Source organism: Mirounga leonina, unplaced genomic scaffold, assembly GCF_011800145.1.
Source record: "Mirounga leonina isolate KUSES-001 unplaced genomic scaffold, KU_Mleo_1.0 Mir_53, whole genome shotgun sequence".
Taxonomy (NCBI): Eukaryota; Metazoa; Chordata; class Mammalia; order Carnivora; family Phocidae; genus Mirounga; species Mirounga leonina.
Window position 1 is genome coordinate 42406557 of NW_023270807.1, and position 22562 is coordinate 42429118.

At 40.8% G+C, this 22562-nt stretch overlaps 1 protein-coding gene across 2 annotated transcripts; it reads left to right on the forward strand.

Annotated features, from left to right (window-relative positions):
• The first annotated feature begins 6048 nt into the window (after positions 1-6048).
• Positions 6049-20966, forward strand: PRSS35 (serine protease 35). Of its 2 annotated transcripts, none has more exons than XM_034991104.1 (2): positions 6049-6233; positions 17599-20966. In XM_034991104.1, the coding sequence occupies exon 2, from the start codon at positions 17618-17620 to the stop codon at positions 18854-18856; it is 1239 nt and encodes a 412-aa protein (XP_034846995.1). In that variant the 5' UTR covers positions 6049-6233; positions 17599-17617; the 3' UTR covers positions 18857-20966. The 2 variants fall into 2 exon arrangements, with proteins under 2 accessions (XP_034846995.1, XP_034846996.1); XM_034991105.1 differs by lacking the exon at positions 6049-6233 and adding an exon at positions 11201-11851.
• The last annotated feature ends 1596 nt before the right edge of the window (positions 20967-22562 follow it).

The following is a 22562-nucleotide window of genomic DNA, read 5'->3' on the forward strand; positions in this document are numbered from 1 at the left end:
AATGTATCAAAAGGATATAACAATTGTAAATATACAGGCACCCAGCATAGGATTACCTAAATATATTAAACAAATACTAACAGATCTGAAAGAAGTAATGGAAAAAAATACAATAATAGCAGGGAACTTCTACCTCACTTTTAACAATTGACAGATCAACTGACATAAAATCAATAAGGAAAAAATGGACTTGAACTACATTTCAGATCAAATGGACCTAACAGCCAAATATAAAACATTCCATTCAACAGCAGCAGAATACACATTCTTAGGTGCACATGGAACATTCTCTAGGATAGCTCATATGCTAGTTACAAAACAAGCCGCAGCAAATTTAAGATTGAAACCATATCAAGTATGTTTTCTGACCACAATGGTATGAAACTAAAAATCAGTAACAGGAGGAAAACTGGAAAATTTACAAATATGTGGAAATTAAACATCACACTTCTGAGCAACAAATGGGTCACAGATGAAATTAAAAGGGAAATAAAAATATATTAAAACAAATGAAAATGGAAACATAACGTACCAAAACCTATGGGATACAGCAAAATCAGTGCTAAGGGGAATGTTAATAGTAATAAATGTCTGCATTAAGAAAAAAGAAAGATCTCAAACAACCTAACTTTACACCTCAAAGAACTATAGAAACAAGAAGTTAAGCCTAAAGTTAATAGAAAAAAAGGAAATAGCAAAGATTAGAGTAGAAATAAATGAAATATAGAATACAAAAACAATAGAAAAGGTCAACAAAATTTAGAGTTGGTTTTCTTAGTTGGTAAATAAAATTCACAAACCTTTAGCTAGACTTATTGAGAGAGCGAGAGAGAGAGAACTCAAAATCAGAAATGAAAAAGTAGATATTACAACTGATACAACAGAAATACAAAAGATCATAAGAGACTATGCCAACAAACTGGACAACCTAGAAGAAATGAATAAATTCCTAGAAAATACAACCTACCAAGTCTGAATCATGAAGAAATAGGAAATCTGAACAAACCAATAACAAGTAAGGAGATTGAAGCAGTAATTAAAATCTTCCCAACAAAAAAAGCCTAGGACCAGATGGCTTCATGGGTGAATTTTACCAAACACATAAAGAAGAATTAATGCCAATTCTTCTCAAACTTTTCAAAAAAATTGAAGAGGGGGAACACTCTCAAATTCATTTTCCAAGGCTAGCATTACCCCATACCAAAACCAGACAAGGATACTACAAGAAAACTACAGGTGAAGATCTCTAATGAATATACATGCAAAACTTCTCAAGAAAATACTAGCAAACTGAATTCAACATCACATTATTATTATTTTTTTTAAAGAAATTTAAATTTATTTATTTTTTATTTATTTTTATTTATTTTTTATTTATTTGTGAGAGAGAGAATGAGAGAGAGCACAAGAGGGAGGAGGGTCAGAGGGAGAAGCAGACTCCCTGCTGAGCAGGGAGCCCGATGTGGGACTCGATCCCGGGACTCCAGGATCATGACCTGAGCCGAAGGCAGTCGCTTAACCAACTGAGCCACCCAGGCGCCCCAACATCACATTATTTTTTAAAAAGATGTTATTCATTCATTTTAGAGAAAGAGGAGGGGGAGGGCTAGAGGGAGAGGGAGAGAGAGAATCCCAAGCAGACTCCTTGCTGAGCACAGAGCCTGATGCGGGGCTTGATCTCATGACCTCAAGATCATGACCTGAGCTGAAATCAAGAGTTGGACACCCATTGAACTGAGCACCCCTCAACATCACATTAAAAGGATTATACATCATGTTCAAGTGGGATTTATCCTGGGAAGGCAAGGATGGTTCAATATATGCATATCAATAAATGAGTGATATACCACATTAATAGAATAAAAGACAAAAATCGAATGGTCTTTTCAGTAGATGCAGAAAAAGCATTTACCAAAATTCAACATTCTTTCATGAAAAAAACTCTAAAAAAATTGGGTATAGAATGAATATGCCTCAATATAATAAAAGGTCATATATGACCAGCCTACAGCTGACATCATACTCAATGGTAAAAGGTTGAAAACTTTCCCTCTAAGATCAGAAATGAGACAAGGGTGCCTACCCTCACCACACTATTCATCATATTACTGGTCATTTTAGCCTGAGGAATTAGGCAAGAAAAAATTATGAAAGGCACCTGAATCAGAAAGGAAGAAGTAAAATGGTCTCTGTGTACTAATGACATAATTTTGTAAATAGAAAATCCTAAAGACTTCACCAAAAAAACTATTAGACCTAATACAGCAATTTAGTAAAGTTTCAGGATACAAAAATCAATGTACAATAGAGAACAAACTGAAGGCTGATGGAAAAAGGTGGGTAGGGGATGAGCTAAATGGGTGCTGAGGATTCAGGAGGGCACTTGTGATGAGCACTGGGTGTTATATATGTAAGTGACGAATCATTGCATTCTAGTCTTGAAACCAATATTACCTTATATGTTAACTAGAATTTAAATAAAAACTTGAAACAAACAAACAAAACAAAATCAGTGTACACAAATCAGTTGCATTTCTATACACTAACAAAGTATCTGAAAACAAAAACAATTCCATTTATAATAACAAAAACAATAAAACACTTAGGTATAAACTTAACCAATCAAGTTAAAGATCTATACACCAAAAACTATAAAACATTGAGGAAAGAAACTGAAGACAAAAATAAATGGAAAGATATCTTGTGTTCATAGATCAGAAGAGTTAATATTGTTAAAATGTCCATAGTACCTAAAGTCATCTATAGATTCAATGTAGTCCCTATGATGTTTTCAATGCCATTTTTCACAGAAATAGAAAAAGAATCCTAAAATTCTTAAGAAACCACAAAAAAACCAAATAGCCAAAGCAATCTGGAGAAAGAACAAGGCTGGAGATATCACACTTCCTGATTTCAAACTATAGTACAAAGCTATGGGAATCAAAACAGTATGGTACTGGCACAAAAACAGACACATTTATCAATGGAACAGAATTGAGAGCCCAGAAAGAAACCCACACATACAGAGTCAACCAGTATATGACAAGGAAACCAAGAATACTCAAGAAAGGATAGTCTCTTCAACCAGTGGTGTTAGGAAAACTGGATATCCACATGCAAAAGAATGAAGTTAGACCCTTATCTTACAGCACACACAAAAATTAACACAAAATGGGGTAAGGACTTAAAAGTAGGCTTTGAAACCATAAAAATCCTAGAAGAAAACAGAGAGGGGAAAAGCTACTTGACATTGGTCTTTGCAATAGTTTTTCAGATTTGACACCAAAATACAAACAATAAAAGTAAAAATAAGTAAGTGGAACAACATCCAACTAAATGTTTCTGCACAGCAAAGGAAACCATCAATAGAATGAAAAGGCAGCCTATTGAATGGGAGAAAATATTTGCAAGCCATGTATCTGATAAGGGGCTAATATCCAAAATATATAAGAAGCTCATACAATCCAATACCAAAAAACCCCAAATAATCTGATTGAAAAATGGGTAGAGGACTTGAATGGACATTTTTCCAAAGAAGATATACACAATATACATGAAAATGAACTCAATATCACTAATCATCAGAGAAATGCAATCAAAACCACAATGAAATAAATATCTCACACCCATTAGAATGGCTGTTATCAAAAAGATACAAGGCGAGGACGTGGAGAAAACGGAATCCTGGTTCACTGATGGTGGGAATGCAAAATGGTGCAGCCACTCTGGAAAACAGTACGGAAGTCCTCAAAAAACTAAAAATAGAACTACCCTGTGATCCAACAATTCCACTCTGGGTATATATGTGAAGAAGATGAAATCACTATTTCAAAGAGATGATCTGCACACTCATATTCATTGCAGCATTATTCATAGTAGCCAAGACATGAAAGCAACCTAAGTGTCCTTTGACAGGTGAATGGATAAAGAAAAGGTTTTATATATAAATATACTTAAAATAAAAAAATTATATATGTTTATATATTTAACGGAATATTTTTCAACCATAAAAAAGAAATCCTGCCATTTGAGACAACGTGGATAGACTTGAGAGCTCTGAAATCTAAAAACATTGAATTCACAGAAGCAGAGTAGAATGGAGTAGTTGCCAAAGACTGAGGGCTGGGGAGGAAATGGGGAGATGCTGGTCAAAGGGTATAAACCTTCAGTTATAAGATGGTTACATTTCAGGGATCTAGTGGACAGCACAGTGACTATAGTTAACAATATTGTAATTCTGAAAGTTGCTATGAGAATAAAGCATTAATGTTCTCACCGTAACAACTTAAAAATGACAATGCAGTGAGGTAAAGAATGGGTTAACTAACCTTATTGTGGTAAACATTTTTCAAGGCGTGTGTGTAAAAAATCATCACACTGTTTGCCTTAAACTTACACAGTGTTATATGTCACTTATATCTCAGTAAACCTGGGGGGGAGGTAGGGAAGTGTGCTCAGGGTATAAGGTTCAGGAAGGGGGCCCTGAAAGTGTGAGAGCACATGGAGTCAGTTTCACCTGGGGCGATGACTAATTGAAAGGAGTCAGACCTGCGCTCGCACTAAATCCTTCTGGATTTATGCAGTGTTAGAATCCCCTAATGTTTGAGAAGTGCAGACTGTAGGACGCCCCCGCCCCCGCTCCCCCGCCCCCAACCCAGCTCAACCTTCTGGATCTATTGTTGAAGAAAATGAGGCCCAGGGCACACGTATTTAGTGTCAGATGGGACTTCCCACTCTGAGTTCTGGGCATTCTCTAGGACTACCCCACACTCAATTTCACCGGCAAACTTTTTCAATGGGATACATACTCCACATCTATTATATGCCAGGTTCTGTGGCAGAAGGTGGGGATTCAAAGATGCCTATGAAGATTATGACCTAATTAGTGAGACAGAGCTTCAGAACTAATTATTTTATACCAGATGAAAAGCATTAATGGATTTTAATTATATGGGTGAGTGCATATACAAAAATGCTAAGTTATATATATATTCTGTTTATATTCTCTATACATAGAGAATTAAATTCTCTAATTTATACATAAATTATATATATATTCTGATTTCATTTTGTTAAAAAAATACATAGAAACTTGAGAGATGAAATAACCCACTAATGAGCCAAGTGCTATGGAATATGCGAAGACCTTGTGTTATAAGTATTTGTGCACTTCTTTGATCTCCCTACTTGGAGGGCCAGGACCCAGTTTTTGTACTTGGTATAGGTGCATCTTGCCCCAGACCTGCCACCCAGTAGCAGTTCAGTAGATGTTGAATCAGTGAGACTCCCTTCTGCAGGTGGTCCGCACTCCAAAGGAGTATGTCTGCTAAGAGGAGAGTGAGCAAGGACGAGGTTAGCACGCTGGTAAGACAGAGGGGGGCAAGAATCCGAAACTCTTCGAAAACAGAAAAAGCCAACTAGGCTGTGGACGGACGGAAACTGACGCTCTCCCCCTGGCGGCGGCACAGGATGCTCGCAGGGGCCCCGCCGCCCAGCCCCGGCGTGGGCGCCTGCGGGAACTTGAGGTTAGACGCAGCCCTCACACGGGGCACCCGGGCACCCGCACCAGTGGGATCTGCCCTGTGGGGGATACGGCCCAAGAAGCGAGACCCCCGACAGAGACGGCTTGGATGGGGGTGGGAAAACAGCTCTGGTTCTTCCAGATGGCTGGGGTCTAGGCAGAGCCGGGGGTAGTGCGACTCAAAGAACAACTCCCACACACTCCCATCACCCTTCCTCCCCAACTTTCAAGTCTCTTCTTGAGATAGCGTGCAAGGGATGCACACTATCACGGGGACATCTCTTGTGAATCGACCCATGCATTCTTCCTCGTGCTTCATTCTTTCACTCTGGGGACAAAGATACTGGGGTGAGAGGTGGTGGCCCGTCTGCTCCGCACGTCCGAGGAACCCCCCTCCTCCGGCCCACCCGGCGTCCGGGTTCCTTCCCCCTCCCTCCTTCCCTGCCTCTCCTCTAGCCCACCTCCGCCCCTCCTTCGCCTCCCCCACTGCGTCCGCCCGCCCGCGTCATCGCCCCCTTTCCCCTCCCAAGTGCCGGCCCGCGCGCGGCTCGGCGCAGGCCTCCTCCGCAGTCTCCGCCACGAGCCGCTGGTGGTGCGGGCGGGTCCGCGAGGCTCGCGGCAGCCCCCCGGCCGCCCCGGTCCGCGCTCTGACCGCCTCGGGGGCCTTTGATTCGAGCTGGGCAGCGCCGCGAGCGCCGAATAAGCTTCGCAGGTAAGGACGGAGCCCCCCCGCGGACGGGGCAAAACCCAAGATCCTGGCGTTTCCCTGAGAAAGGCAGACCCACCCGAGGAGAGCTTCTTTGAAGGGCTCCAGAGATAGGGATCAAACTTAGCACTTTAAGTCCTCAAAGAAACTACTCTCCTGATAGGCAGCCCTGAGTGCCGGCCTCTGCACAGTTGAATATTAACAGTAACAGTGTTTGCATTGGACTGTAAGTGGAATTCTTTCTACTTAAGCGGTACCAGAGGGGACCCTCTGTATTTTTATGATTATTAACAGATGCCACTGAAAAAGGTGTAAAACCATTCTTGGAAAGTCTACTCTGGTTGAAAGCCTCTTTGGCAGGGTTACTATGAAAGCTGGGAATCTCTCTGACTTTCTGTCTGTCTTTCATCATCTTGGCTGCACGGGGCAGCAAAAGGAGCAGTGAAAAACATTTTTAAAATGAGAAGGTGAAATGGAATTGAACCGTCTTGTACTTGCTTTAAAATACAAATAAGGGGGGATAGACAAAGCAAGATTGGCAAAATCTTGGTAATTGTTGAAGCTGGGTGATGGGCATATGGAGTTACATTTTTTCTCTACTTTTTTTTTTTTTTTAAACTTTTCCCTCTACTTTTGTGTAGTCGGGAAATTTTCCATAATTAAACAGTTTTTGAAAAGTTGTAGAAACACTCCCCCCAGCATCATTTGGCCTTTTTACACTGTTACTGATTTGAAAAGAAGCTGCTTGTCCTACCTAGTTATTCCCCCCTTTTTAACCCTTCTCACTTCTAAAATTAATTTTCACTTTATTCCAGTACATTTGTCTCTACAGAGTATTATAAAAGTCCAATAATCCTGGAGCATTGTGCTTAGAATCTAGTTTATACTTTAGAAGAGAGAATGTTAAAGTTCCAGGCAAATAAGACATCTAGGCTTGAAAGCAGTGGCCAAGTATATGGAATTTTATTTTTACTAGGAGATATTAGAGGAGCCCCCTTAGTGCGAGAGGAGGTTGAGCATGGATACTCTGCCCACTTTTCTTGCAGACAACTCAGAAACCTGTACACTGTTGAGACTCTTTTTCATGCTTTTAAATGTGAGATTGTTTAGCTTAGAGCTTGGCACATGGGATGTGCTCGTTATATGTTAAAATAAACAATTGCTAATGTGAGTTAATTTTCCCTATTGAGTCCATTATTTATGTTTCTCTGGCCGGTGCTCCAATGTCCAAGGCCAGCATATTGCATGTGAACAGTAGGATCAGACTCGGAATTCTGGAGGCTGAAACCACCTCAGCTGGCCTTGGGTTAACTTTGCAGATGAGAAATCTGAGATGAGAGGCTGGGAAACAGCATAGCCAAATGAGTGGTATAAAAGTTATTTTCCCCCAGAGCTGCAAATAGGTTAAACCGACCCATGCACGATTAGCCAGCCACATTGTGATCCTAAGATGCTTTAAAGCCTGCAGAGTCGTGAGGCTCATACATTTACATATATTCTTGGCTCTGAAAGGCCAACTTGCCAGAGAAAAACTAAGTCAGGAGCCATATCCCGTGAGTTTCCTATCTCCGTGTATGAGCGAGCCAGCAGAGGGTTCCCCTGGGGCTCCCTTAGTGCCATTCACCCCAAAGTTGATTTACACACAGCATATCCATTACATAAATTGAAATGTCCATGTCCTGGAAAAATAGCTAAAAAACAAAGAGGGTTTTATTTTTTATTGTGATGAGAAACAGAAGTTGTGGGTTACTGTAAAATAATTAACTGTGTCACTTCACCATCTTCCTGCCCTCGAGTACTGCCAAATTTTTAAAGCAGACATTACTTTGTCCCCATTCCTGAAACTCAACTTGAAAATAGTGCTACGGTATGGTATTTTGAATAGAAATTGGCGCACTGTCAATGAACTTTCTTGCCATTTCTTTTCAGCGCTGAGTCAGTGGAGCGCTTCTCCTTTGGTAATGGATTATATAAAGTATTTGATAAACATGTGAAATAGTTGGCAAGTTGAAGATTTTCCTTTGTGTTGAAACGACTTGCAGCACATTTTCAGGGACTATTTAGCAGTGCTGTAGGTCAGAGCGAAGGGTGCTGGTGCTATAATGGTTTTTGGAAAACCCACCTGCCAGAAAATTGTCTGGCTGTAGACAGCATCATCAGCCCTCAGTTCATCAGGATAGGCTCTGTGGCCTGTAGATGGGTTTTCTAAATGTGATAAATTCCATATGTGACAACCATTTAGTATATTATTAGCCAGTTGGACTTTATCCCCCTGCTGAATCCTACATGCTTTTAGAATAAATTCTGTATCATAGCTCAGTGAATGTAAACAATTTCAGTGCAGGACTTTAGATTTGCCATCAGTAGCCTAGCGCTGCCATCTAGTGGTGGCAGTACGAACAGCAGGCAAGTTCCTACCCCGGGGACCAGCATTTAAGCTTCTTGAGGATCACTCATGACTAAGTGACGTGTTTTCTCATCTGTGGTTTAGCCTGCGACGTTAGAGCTGAGAGGAATCTTAGAAGTATTCTACTCCAGCGTGGCAGGTCCGGAGGATTATCACAGAGGTTTTTTTTTTTTAAAGATTTTATTTATTTATTTGAGAGACAGAGAGAGAGCACATGAGAGGGGGGAGGGTCAGAGGGAGAAGCAGACTCCCTGCTGAGCAGGGAGCCCGATGCGGGACCCGATCCAGGGACTCCAGGATCATGACCTGAGCCGAAGGCAGTCTCCTAACCGACTGAGCCACCCAGGCGCCCTATCACAGAGGTTCTTAAACAAGGAAAGAAACTTGGAAATGGTGCCTAACATAGTAAGCACTCAGTATGCGTTTGTGGAATAAACAAATTTGTCTACCCTGTTCCAGTTCTTGTCTCTCTCTACCACAGCTACCAAAAAGTTTTAACACGATCTTCTGTTTTTAGTTTGAAAATGAAGGACTGTATAATTTTCCTTAAAATGAAAATTTTCGTTTATGTCTAAGTCTCTGAACCAAACTTTTCTTTTCCACTTTATGTCACTCCCTACTATTCTTTCTTTTTAAACATCCAGGGCAGACAGTTGTAAAAACTAGACTCTTATCTTTATCTACTGCTGCTGTAAAAATGATCAAAAACGTAGAGATTTAAAACAACACATTATCTTACAGTTCTGGAGGCCAGAGGTATAAAGAGGGTCCGCGGGATTGCATTCCTTCTGGAAATTCGAGGAGAGAATATGTTCCCTTGCCCTCTGGAGATTCTAGAGGCCGCCCACATTGACCCTCCTTCCTATAAGGATCCCGGTGATTACATGGGCCTCACCTGGATAATCCCAGCTAATCTCCTCATGTAACAATTGTTCACGAAATCACAGGTGCAGCCTCCCTCACCCTGTAAGGAACATATTCACAGGTGCTGGGGATTCAGGTATGGCTTTCTTCGGGAGCCATTTTTGGGGGCATACCACAATGAGGTGCACAGCCGTTAGAGATGTATGAGATCCCTTCGAAATACCTACCTATGTTTTGGTTCCGGTTGTTTGATATTAATAGTGATTGTGGTCATTTGTGGGTGTTTGCTGGGCTCTGGGCATTGTGCTTGTATACAGCATATTAGTTTCTCACCAAAATACTCTAAACTATCATTCCTGTTTAGCCAATGATATTAGGAAATAATGTTGGGAGAGGTTATGTAACCTTCCTGAAAATCATACTGCCCTCAAAGCCCACTGCCTCCAGAACCCCTGAAACACCTTCCATCACTAATTACTAGTTACCGTTACTTTCTCGTCACCGTGATCCCATACGCTTTTTAACTTAAATGCTGTCTCCATGCAGGACTCCAGTCAGTCAGTGACGTTAGGTGAGGGCTCAAGTGGACTGGGAATTAGACTTTGTAAAACACCCACGCTGCCCTGCATCCACTCCCAGTTTGTGAGAGTGACTATTAAAGCTTTTCCAAGTGTTCTCCACAACCTAAGCCATGCGATGCTCGCTTCCCACCTGCCTCCTCTCCCTGCTTGCACTCCTCCCCTCCTGCTGCGGCCTTTTGCCCCAACCAGCCCTTGTGTCTGCAGTGATTGAGACTATCTGGCCCAGGCCACAGTGTCCACCCGCTGTGTGTCCATTTTTCCCGGGCAGGTGGAGGCTGAAGGAGGAGGAGGAGTGAAGACGGCCGTGCGTGCTTCCGCACGTAAGGTGTGGATGCAGGCAGTGCTGTTGGGGGGGCAGGGGGCTGGAAACGTGGATGGCCAAATAAAGCACAGGCATGTTGTCAGAAGTGGCTATGCAGTCGTTTCTGTGTCCTAACAAACACACGAGGTAGAAATTGGTGTTGGCCTTCCAAGGTCATTGATCTGAGCAGTCCCTGACCCACACCACCCCTGGGCGACGTGTGACAGGTTCATGCAAAATCAGCTTCTATGGCAGCACAGTATACACATGAAATTGGACAACTGCCTCATGATACATAACAAGGGACCCGGTGCAAAGACAGGCCTGAGAAGTGCAAGTTTGTCCCCAGGTGAGGGAGAGCAGCTCAGTGCAAATTCCTTTTTTTCCCTCTGGCTTTATTGAAGTATGATTGACAAAATTATGTATATTTAAGGTGTACATCATGTTGTTTATATATATAAATACATACATATTGTATATCTTTAGATACATACATGTAAATATATATACATATGTGTGTATAGGTATGTATACACGTTGTGAAATGATTACTGCAACTAAGATAATTAACATATCCATCACCTCACATAGTGCAGATTCTTGATGGTAAGTCAGCATTCTTGTTTTCAGATACAGGAAAAATAATTCATTTGAAGTATTTAATATAGTGAGTAATCATTTATTTAGTCTGTCTATCCTATTTAAGCTAAACAATACACTTCTCAGGGTAAAAAAGCCCCCAAAAACAGAAGAGGTACTGAGTCTTAGAATTACATCATGCCATAGTAAAATTCTATATGCTCTAGGTAGACCCACTCAAAAACTTAGGTTTTTATTTCACTATAAACCACTCTCTTGGAGTAATTATTTTGACATGGACTCTGTCTCTTTTTAGGCTGAGGGCCTGATGCAGTTCTAGAATTCCTAATGTAGATCCAGGCTATAAATAAGACACAGGAAATGCAATTCGAGTGTTCTGTGGCTGGGTAATGTTTAATCACACTTAAGCTTAATAGCTCTGAGAAAAATATATGACAAAGCCACAGATATTCACGGGCATGAGTAATCAGGAAAGCATTCATTTGGGAAGTCTCTAAAATGTAGCTGCCCTTGAGCAAAAAACATAACAAAACAAAGAAAAAGGGAGTTTGAGAGTGGGTGTCTGAGACTATCCTGAAATAAAAATATTTGGCTGTTTAGTTTTAGGACGCTAAGTGCTATAGCTTTGGCTTAAGTAATAAACTATTTTAAAGTGATTAATTCACCCATTAAAGTAGAATAATAATTATAAAAGAACCTATTATTGACTGCTTACTGTGCTCTGGGCTCAGAGACAATTCTCTGGATATACCATCTTACTTAATCCCCATGCTTATGTTCTGAGGTAGAGGTTACTCTTCTCCCTGCTCTGCAGATGAGGACGCTGACACCGAACTTAACGAATCGCCCAAATTCATGTGCCCGATAAGTGGTAAGGATGAGACTGAGCCCAAATATGCCTACTGCCTGGTCAAAACCACTGCACTGATACAGATGCTCCAATGTTCTAAATACTAGCAGCAGTCACACCTCTAAAGAAAGCAGAAGCGAACAAACAAACGGTAACAGTAAGTTATCTCTTGTAGTTTCATGTGGTCATTTCTACTAGTATAGACCAAGTGCGAAGGTGAGATAATGGCTAGTGGCTACTCCGTTGGTAAGAATTCATCTACAAATCCTGATTCTTGCTTCTTCCCTAGTTCCCTTCCACTCCATTTGTCTCCACGAGCCAACCCATCATCAACTGTGTGTGCGCTGACTCATGGTGGAGACCGATGACTGCAGCCTCACTTTTGTTAACCAAAAGTGGAATATGAAGCCCCAAATCCGAGGCATCTGGAGAGTGACAGCGAAGGTCACAATTATGATGGGAAACAGGAAAAAGGAGGAGGATGAGGGAAGACATGGGACATTAAAGCTTTCAGAATGTCATGGCTGCCCCGCCAGTTGGGCCTGTGTCTCTTTTTGGATCAACGAGCTGGTGCTTTTTTGGATGATGGGCACATGTAGCTGTGTCCACTGAGCCGTGGATTGCTCTGTCAGTAAGAGCTATCATTTACCTTACACTGACAGCTCCCCACAAGGCAAACTTAGATTTTCCAGAAGCAAGTGTCCTTAAACATTTGTCCAATTTTAAATTACAGGCCAAATTAGACAGGCTAACTAAATTCATGTCCTCTTATTACTGTGATTCTGAGGTCACATGATAAGGCCCTGCCCTTCCCATGCCCGAGGCTAGATGCGGGCATGGCTTTTATTCCTGTGGCGCACTGCTGTGGGACTCCCTCCGGGGGCGCCAGACGGGCCTGGCAAACGCATGCTCGTGCAGAATTTGTAGCCATCAGATGCTGGAAGCATTACATACAAGCCCACTGAATTTTTTTAATTGAGGCATGGTGGGCATACAATGTTACATTAGTTTCAGGCGTATAACAGTGATGTGATGATTCTGCAGGTTATGCTGTGCTCACCACAGGGGAGGCACCGCGGGTCCCCAGACGACGCTATTACAATACCATTGGCCATATTCCCTCAGCCGCACCTTTGATTCCCACGACTCATCCCATAACTGGAAGCCTTTGGGTCCCACCCCCCTTCACCCATTTGGCTCATTCTCCACACCTCCCCCCTCCCCCCCAGCCTACTGAATTTGAATCTTCTCAGATGTATTAACTTAGTTATGTAAAAGTATGTTTTTTCTTTATTAACGGCTGAACCGTTTGACATTAGCAGTTGCTAACACAGTAAAAAAGCAAAGTTTAGAATAAATTTGTTTTGTACCCAAAGAAGCAGCAGAGGTCATTTGGAACTTGGTTGAGCAATCATCCCTGGATAAACTGCCTTCTGGGGTGTGGCTCAGGATGCTGCCCCAGGGCCCTTACTGCTGCCGTTGTTCTCAGACTGTACTGAGTATCTGAATCACCTGGAGGGCTGGTTAGAACATGGGTAGCTGGGAATCCCAGCTCCCATCCCCCCCGCTTCCCCCATTATGGAGAGTTTTGGAAAGTAGCTCTGGGTTGGGCCCTGAGATTTAGCATTTTTAACAAGATCCCAGGTGATGCTGACCCTGCTGATCTGGGACAGCAATCTGGGCATCCCTTAATAAACAGGGTTTATTTTGCCATACACAGGTTAGGAATTTTATTAACATACTAATGACATTCTTTTCGGTTGTTCATGTTTCATTTAAGTCCAAAGGCAGGAAAAAACCCCAATGTCCCAGCTCAAAGCAGGCAGGAGGAGTTCCCCCTTCCTCACAGGAGGGTCCATCTTTTCATTCTATGCAGGCCTTCCACTGATTGGACAAGGCCCACCCATATTTAGGAGGAAGTCGGCTTTACGCAATCTACCAATTCAAGTGCTACTCTCTTCTGGAAACACCCTCAGAGATGCACCCAGAATAATGTTTGGCCAAATAACTGGGTACTCCACAGCCTAGTCAAGTTGACACAAAAAATTAACCATGACATGGGGCTTTCTTCAAAGTGTACCTAGAGAATTATGGCACAGGGTGCATGTTTTATTTGGTAAAGAGTAGGTGAACTTCTGTATTTGAGATTCATTTCCAGTTCAGGGGTTTGTGTAGCAACAGATCATCTTGTCAGTTACCATTTAATACTTGCATTCTGCCTTTCTAATCCCTAACTAGCTTTAGTTGTAAGGCTAAATTAAATAGCAGTGAAAAAAAAAAAAAACCTAACCGGAGAAACAATATCACAGTACCATGATTTAGATGTCCTCTGTTTTGCCTAGGAATGCCTTTAACACATTGATTACTCCATGGATCATTAATATCAAGTGTCAAAATGTACAGAGTGATTCTTTGCATTTCTCAACATGGATATTTAGCTGACTTTCAGTCTTTGGTGTATTTTTTTTAAGATTTATTTATTCATTTGAGAGAGAGAGAAAGAGCATCTGAGTGTGTGTGAGTGGGGGGAGGGGCAGAGGAAGAGGGAGAGGGAGAGAAACACACTCTCCACTGAGCGGTGAGCCCATTGCCGAGCTCTATCCTAGGCACCCTGAGATCGCAACCCTAGCCAAAATGAAGAGCTGGTTGCCCAACTCTGACTGAACCATCCAGGGGCCCTTCTTTGGTGTATTCTTCTTCTCCTTCTCTTTCTTCTTCTCTCATTCTCCTCCTTCTCCTTCTTCTTTCTCCTTCTTCCCCTTCTTCTTCTTCTTTTTCTTCTTCTTCTTCTCCTTCTTCTTCTTCTTCTGGATTTTATTTATTTATTTGAGAGAGAGAGCACGAGCAGGGGAGAGGGGGTAGAGGGAGAGGGAGAAGCAGACTCCTCGGCTCCATCTCAGAACCCTGAAATCATGACCTGAACCAAAGACAGATGCTTAACCAACTGAGCCACCCAGGTACCCTCTTTGGTGTATTCTTATGTTAGTTCACAATGGACAGCTGTTGTCATAAAGGACTAAATAAAAAAATCAATTTTTTAAGCATTTTGTTGTCCACACACAAAAAAATTTCTTGATTGAAATTTTGCTAAGAATCAAGTGGATAACATCAAAAACACACACACATATATATATATATATTTTAAAGATTTTATTTATTTATTTGACAGAGAAAGACACAGCGAGAGAGGGAACACAAATGGGGAGTGGGAGAGGAAGAAGCAGACTCCCCGCCGAGCAGGGAGCCCAATGTGGGACTCGATCCTGGATCATGACCTGAGCCGAAGGCAGTCGCCCAACCAACTGAGCCACCCAGGCGCCCACACACATATATTTTTAAAAATAATCTATTTTGCTCTGTTCTTAGGCTAAGTGGCAGCAAATAACTCTGATTTTAGCTCTTTTTTTTTGGACAAAGACATAATTTTTCATCTTGGGAACTACCCGCTAAAACATGATTTCAAGGCCTCAATAGAGTTACTGAGTTGTTAGCCTTTTTCACTCCAATTCAATTAAATGAAATTGATGAAAGAGTCATTGTGAAAATTTCATTGGAGATAACAAAAGAAAATACTAACTGGCTCAACAACATCATTACCAATATAATTACAGCTTTGTATAAAGTGACATTTGCCATGATGATGATTAGAAAATATTGTGACATGAGTGTGGATTTTTTTCTTTATTGATTTTTTGATGTTATCCATCACTCTGTACAGAAGAATGCCCTGTCTCCAAAGTAAAACAAATTACAAGCTATTTAGCAAACAAGACAGTCTAATATTAACCAGAATCACCACTGCTCTGCATGCAAGTATGAGTAGATAAAAAATGGAAATTGCAAAACTTCTGTGTAATTTTGCTGATGCAAATCATGGTAAAGATTATTCTGAATTCACTTAATATGTTCAAATACGTTATGATACAAATTAACGTCATGTTTCAGTGAATATATCATGTTTAAACAATAAAGTGGTTCATGTAGTAAATGTTTTTGTTGTATCAAAAGAATGTCATTAGTGTTGTTAACAAACTTACCTACTTGTATATGGGCCAAATGAACTCTGTTGTGTCAAGAGATGCCCATATTCGGGCGCCCTGGGTGGCTCCGTTAAGTGTCTGCTCAGGTCATGATCTCAGGGTCCTGGGATCGAGCCCCACATCGGGCTCCCTGCTTGGTGGGGAGTCTGCTTCTCCCTCTGCCCCTCACCCTGCTAGTGCTCTCTCTCTCTCTCTCAAGTAAATAAATAAAATCTTAAAAAAAAAAAAAAGAGAGAGCTGCCCATATTCAGCTCTGCCTCGGAGACAACTTTTGCTTTTCATGACAGTGCACAGGATCTTACACTGGGTTGTGGGCCCTTCCTAACATTTCTCATTAGCCTTTTTTCCATGCCAACCACCACCCCCCCAACCCAAACCAAAAACCAGCCTTCTCAGAAAACACTGCGAGTAAAGGCATTGTAGGAATAATCTAACCTTGAATTGTCTCAGCTTTCTATAAAATGAATAGCATATGCTAAGCCTTGATATTTTAACTATTAGTTTAAGAGACTTAGAGCATGGGGCGCCTGGGTGGCTCAGTCGTTAAGCATCTGCCTTCGGCTCAGGTCATGATCCCAGGGTCCTGGGATCGAGCCCCGCGTCGGGCTCCCTGCTCAGTGGGAAGCCTGCTTCTCCCTCTCTCACTCCCCCTACTTGTATTCCCTCTCTCACTGTGTATCTCTCTGTCAAATAAATAAATAAAATCTTTAAAAAAAAGAGAGACTTGGAGCAGAGCTCACAAACAGTAGTGACCTGGAAGTTCAAAACTCCTGCTCCAAAAAACACTAGCACTGTCCCCACCCACACAGGGCAAAAACTGGCAAACATCAATTCTATGAAATAGCTTTACATACCAGTGAGCCTAGAGAAGCAGGAAAAGAGGGCAAGAAGATGTAAACAGTACAAGGGGTATTACATAATTTATCAAACACTGGCAACTGAAAACATATTTAACAAAAACACCGCTCTTAGATGAGGAGACTTATGATGAAAGGGACTATATTTAATCGTGATCATGTTCTCCCAAGTGGCAAGTTCAGAACCACAGCCTTAAATTCTTACAACTAATTTGAATCTACAGTAAAGTTCTACAGTGAGGCATTTTGTATGTTGCTTTGCTTAGATGGTAGTTCCAAGCACAACTTGGTTTTAAGAAAAGTGCATGGTACATCGCACCATCGGTCAGCTTGGTCTGCAAACCATGGTTTAAGGAAACTCACTGTATTATAATGAACATTTTCTGAGCTCTGTGCTAGGCATTTATGCTCCAGAGATGAGGAATTTATGATCCCTGCTCTTGAAGAGCTAAGTGCAGGGGAAAATGCCGGACATCTGCTGCTATCTTTATTTCTAAATCACCTAGAAATAAGGTTGTAGGAGACCTAGGAAGGGAGAGTGGCTCAGGCAATAGGGGACCCCGGTTCACCACCCCATCTAACCCTCCCATGCATTGGGTTGTCTGGGGAGATAGAGGCGGAGATGGCAGGTGGGGGTGGGGGATAGTGGGTTAGGGCTGGTGGAAGGAAGATTGGGTGAAATACAATTTACTAATTTTGGAAGTCTGTGTGAGCCTACTTAGCAAGGTGTTTCTCTAATCTTGGTAAAATCTAATAAGGACTCCTATTTGTGGTGATGGTACATTAAGGACTCAAGGCCTAAATGAAATGATAAGTAACGTAGTTAAAAAGAGAACATTATAAAGCTTCTCTTTCTTTTTATATTTTTAAGGACAGAAGAGAAGAACAAAATGGCAAATATGTTATTTTGTTGGATATTTTTCACCCTCGGGTGGACCCTCATTGATGGATCCGAAATGGAACAGGATTTTGTGTGGCACTTAAGAAAAATCCCCCGGGTTGTCAGTGAAAGGACTTTCCATCTTACCAGCCCCACCTTTGAGGCAGATGCTAAGATGGTGCTCAATAGAGTGTGTGGCATTGAATGCCAGAAAGAACTCCCACCTCCCAGCCTTTCTGATCTGGAAGATTCTCTTTCCTACGAGACTGTCTTTGAGAATGGCACCCGAACCTTGACCAGAGTGAAAGTCCAAGATGTGGTCCTTGAGCCCACTCAAAATGTCAGCATGAAAGGGGCATCCGTTAGGAGGAAGAGACAGGTGTATGGCACAGACAGCAGGTTCAGCATCTTGGACAAAAAGTTCTTAACCAACTTCCCTTTCAACACAGCCGTGAAGCTCTCCACGGGCTGCAGTGGTATTCTCATTTCCCCCAGCCATGTTCTAACAGCTGCCCACTGTGTGCATGATGGGAAGGACTACATCAAAGGGAGTAAAAAGCTAAGGGTAGGGTTGTTGAAGATGAGAAATAAGGGCAGTGGCAAGAAACGGAGGGGTTCTAAGAGGAGCAGGAGAGAAGCCAATGGTGGCGACCAGCGAGAGGATACCACAGACAATCTGGAGAGAGCCAAGGCTGGAAGAAGAAGAAAGGAATCTGGTCGGGGTCGTAGAGTCCCTGAGGGGAGGCCCTCCTTCCAGTGGACCCGGGTCAAGAATACGCACATTCCCAAAGGCTGGGCCAGAGGAGGGAAGGGGGATGCTGCCTTGGACTATGACTATGCTCTTCTGGAGTTGAAGCGCGCTCACAAAAAGAAATACATGGAACTGGGAATCAGTCCAACCATCAAGAAGCTGCCTGGGGGAATGATCCACTTCTCAGGATTTGATCATGATAGGGCTGATCAGTTAGTCTACAGGTTTTGTAGCGTGTCCGACGAATCCAGTGATCTCCTCTATCAATACTGCGACGCCGAGTCAGGCTCCACTGGTTCCGGGGTCTATCTGCGTCTAAAAGAGCCAGACAAGAAGAATTGGAAGCGCAAAATCATTGCGGTCTATTCAGGCCACCAGTGGGTGGATGTCCACGGTGTGCAGAAGGACTACAACGTGGCGGTGCGCATCACTCCCCTCAAGTATGCCCAGATCTGCCTCTGGATTCATGGAAATAATGCCAACTGTACTTACGGCTAACAAAAACCTGCAGTGAGTCAATGGATTATTTAAATTGCAGAGCACTCCAGTTATGATTATTGTAGCAAGATCACTTCCTAGGTTATGCCTGGACTCGAACCCTATCAACAACATTTTTATAAATTTATCGTTTCAAAATTAGGAGATTTTTATCTGTTTAAAAAATACCTAGATATAAATAACTGAAACTAGATGGGCACCTCAATGTCAAGTATATATTCTTCTTTACAGGGTGATAAGTATCATTTATGGGAAGTCTTTTGTTTCTTTCTGCCTTCTTAAGATTAGACACTTTAAAACTTCAGACTGGTACTATAAATAATATGTGATTTCTTAATGGACTTATTCTCAGGGTCCTACTCTATCAAGAATCTAATAGGGTGCTGGTTGCATATTAAAGGGGAAACTGCATATACAGATAGAGACAGTGACATGATTAGCATCAGGGTAGAGACAATAATTTACAACGGCTTGTATTACTTGGAGATGGACCCATTCAGCTCATGCCCTCCATGTTTATATAGTGTTTTCTGTTGGGTCTGAGAAACTTTGGTTTAGTTGTTGTTGGTGGTGTTTTTAAGAATTGCAAGATACAGCAAATTTTATAAACAAAGCTAGCAACTATTTTACTGCTTTAAAAAATGTCAACTGAAGTGTGTATTATTTAAAAATGGGAGAAATACTTTGTTCTATGAAATGAATCTAGTTTAAAAATAGGGAAGCTGAGATTATTTTAAGATCTCAAGTTTTTATTTAATGTTCAGAACGTGGACTTTTCATGAAGGCAGAAGGAAGACAGTTCACAAGTTATAAATGGTCATGTTTTGAAAGCCTCTTCATTTAATGCTAGTCTTCTATGTATGAGGTGTTAAGAGTTTTAGGACCAAGAATTTTAGTCTTTCTCAAGAGAGAGCCTTTTTCCCCTTGATAGATTTCAGCTTTCTTAATAGGGCCACACACATATTATTTTGGCGATTTCTCTGACTAGCAGTTTTAGATAAATCCCTTAAAATGAATAGAATTTACACATACAATTTTTAAAAGAAGGTTCTGATTCTCTTCATCACGGGCCAAGGCCGCACACTGGCTCAGGTCGTCATGGCGGCCCCAGCAGACAGAACCGGTGGCTGTCTTCAGGCAAAACACAGTCGTTACTCACATATTTCTTGAATGGACAGATATTTGCTGAATGGTAGTAAAAGTGAGTTTGTTCAGGCCATTATGTCTAAAGGGTTTTAGTGATTTGCAGTTGAATGCACCATAAAATTCAGGAATTGCAAGCCTAATTTCTGGTCTGCTATTTTTGGCAGTTTCTAGGGCACACATTCTTTTCTCTCATGACTCACCTAAGTCACTGATTCTGCCAGAGTTCAAATTTATTTTACTTGTTTTTTTTTTTTTTTTGAAAGAATGGGGACTTACACCCTTGATTAGTATGCAAAAGAACATTTGATTAGGTTATAATAAAAAGTGATTTTGTATATCTTGTCCAAAATAGCTGGAATTCAATACAAGTATACATTCTTTTGTAGTGTGAATCTGTTTAAAAATCATTCAATAAAAATTAAAAAAATAAATCAATCATAACTCTTACTATATCCACATATATGTTTTATATACAGGGTTTCAGTGAATATTAACTGTGTAGTTTACTAAAAAAATGATTTTATTTAAGTCTAACTGCATTTCACTAAGCAGTATTTTATCATTGGTGCCAGTGGGATAGGGCTATTGACTCTAAAGTTTTGATCAGATTTTTTTTGGGGAAACATCTATATGATCACTGCAACTGAAAGTGCTTTGACATGAATTTTGCACGCTTACATGCTTGCAAATGCACACAATCTTCATCTTAGATTCTTAGAAAATAATTCCTGGGATTTCTGTAAATTCAGAATAACTTAGGGTATTTGATGTCAGTAGTTTGGAGCTGAAGCTTAAATTCTGAATACATATGATTTCCTTAAAATCATTGTACTTTCCAAAAATACAAAATTTAGCCTATTTTATTTGCAGGGGTTTATTTTATTCTGTCATTCTCTTTTCTTTACCAAGTGAATCATGAATCTTATATGACCTATTTTGGACCACTAAAGTATACTGTATTACTCAGAAAGTTTTATTTCATAATCTTTTCCTGTTACACTTAATCAGATTTGAAATAGAAATTGATTTCATATAGCTGAAGAAATACACTCTTGATGTCTTTTGCGTGCAAAGGTCTATAGTGAGTTTCTGCCTGAAGAAACTTATCAGTGATTTGAATTCAAATAACTACAGTATTTACAAACCAACTGAAATTTAAAATTGTGTGATTTTTTTCTTTACCCAAATAATGTGTTTCATTTTTTTTTTCTTGCTCAAATGGATAAGTGTGTGGGTAGAAGAGACATTTTTTTTTCTTTTTTGATGTGCTTACTTAAATCCCAAATGTTCTTTTTGAAAAAAGATTTAAATGCATATGTGAGCAAGATCAGAGTTCCAGACAAATTATTAGCCTTTTTATTTGTAGATGAAAAAATACTTTGAAATTCTTTTTTCATAGAAAGAATCTCAGGATTAGAAGAGACCATAAAGATCATTTAGCTTAACTCCAAAATTTAGATTTTAACTTCCTTCCATCACATCCCATTCACATGGTCTTCCAGTAAAAAAACTTCACCCATTAAATATTGGTTAGTTATTAAAATTAATTCAGGAATATAACTTACTATTTTAGTTTAAATTATTAGATCAGTTTGTTACATTCTGCAAAAATTACATTGTTTATCTTGCATTTTATCCCAAACTCCACATTTCAATTACTCATAATTCTTTGCCCTTCTGCTAGCAAATTGGGTGTTTACTCTTATCAAAAATGAACTGTGTTGATCCTTAATTAAGAATATTGGGGTAAGGCAATTGAACCAAGCACTGAGCATTACAAAGATGTGGATCTCTAGCCGGAAATAGGATCATATATTCTTTTATATGGTGTCACTATAACAAATACATTTTCGCTACTGATTTTAAAGATAACCTGCCAAGGCTTAAAAAATAGTTTTATGTTTAGTAAACATCTCCAATTAATTAATGGAAGAATATTTCTAATAAATTGATTTTTCCCCCCAGCTAGAATTGCTCTTTCTTTAATGCCCTAATCATAAGGCTCCAAGATACTTAGGAGATTTGGTCTAATTGATCATGAAATCATGTTCTCATCAGATGAGGTCAGTGTATAGGTGGATTCATGACTCTTTATTGATTCACCATTTAACTGAGGGGGAAAAAATGTCTTAGATGGCTTTCTTTTCTACTTACAAATAAGCCTAGGGAGGGAAATTCCTTGTCTACTTCTTTCTGGGGTTGATAACTGGCAATTTGATTCAGTTAGTTCAACTGTCGAGAGCACGGTGGCCAACTTAGCTTGTAATCCAAATCTAGGCTAGTTTGCTTTACCTCCAGGTAAGGTGTTGTCTTAGTTAGTTTGGGCTGCCAGAAGAAAATACCATGGACTGGGGGGCTTAACCACCGGAATTTTGCTAGGTACCACCTTGCTGTAGACTCATGTGACCTCTTCTTTGTGAACATTCAGAGAGAATGCAAACGAGCTCTTTGGTGTCTCTTCTTATAAGGGATAATCCCGTTATAAGGGCCCCACCTTCATGACCTCATCTAACCCCACATACCTTGCTAAGACCCCATTTCCAAATAGCATTACACTGGG

Bases quoted from the DNA above. Each gene is read 5' to 3' on its own strand.
- PRSS35 (XM_034991104.1), top strand. From the start codon at position 17,618: ATGGCAAATATGTTATTTTGTTGGATATTTTTCACCCTCGGGTGGACC.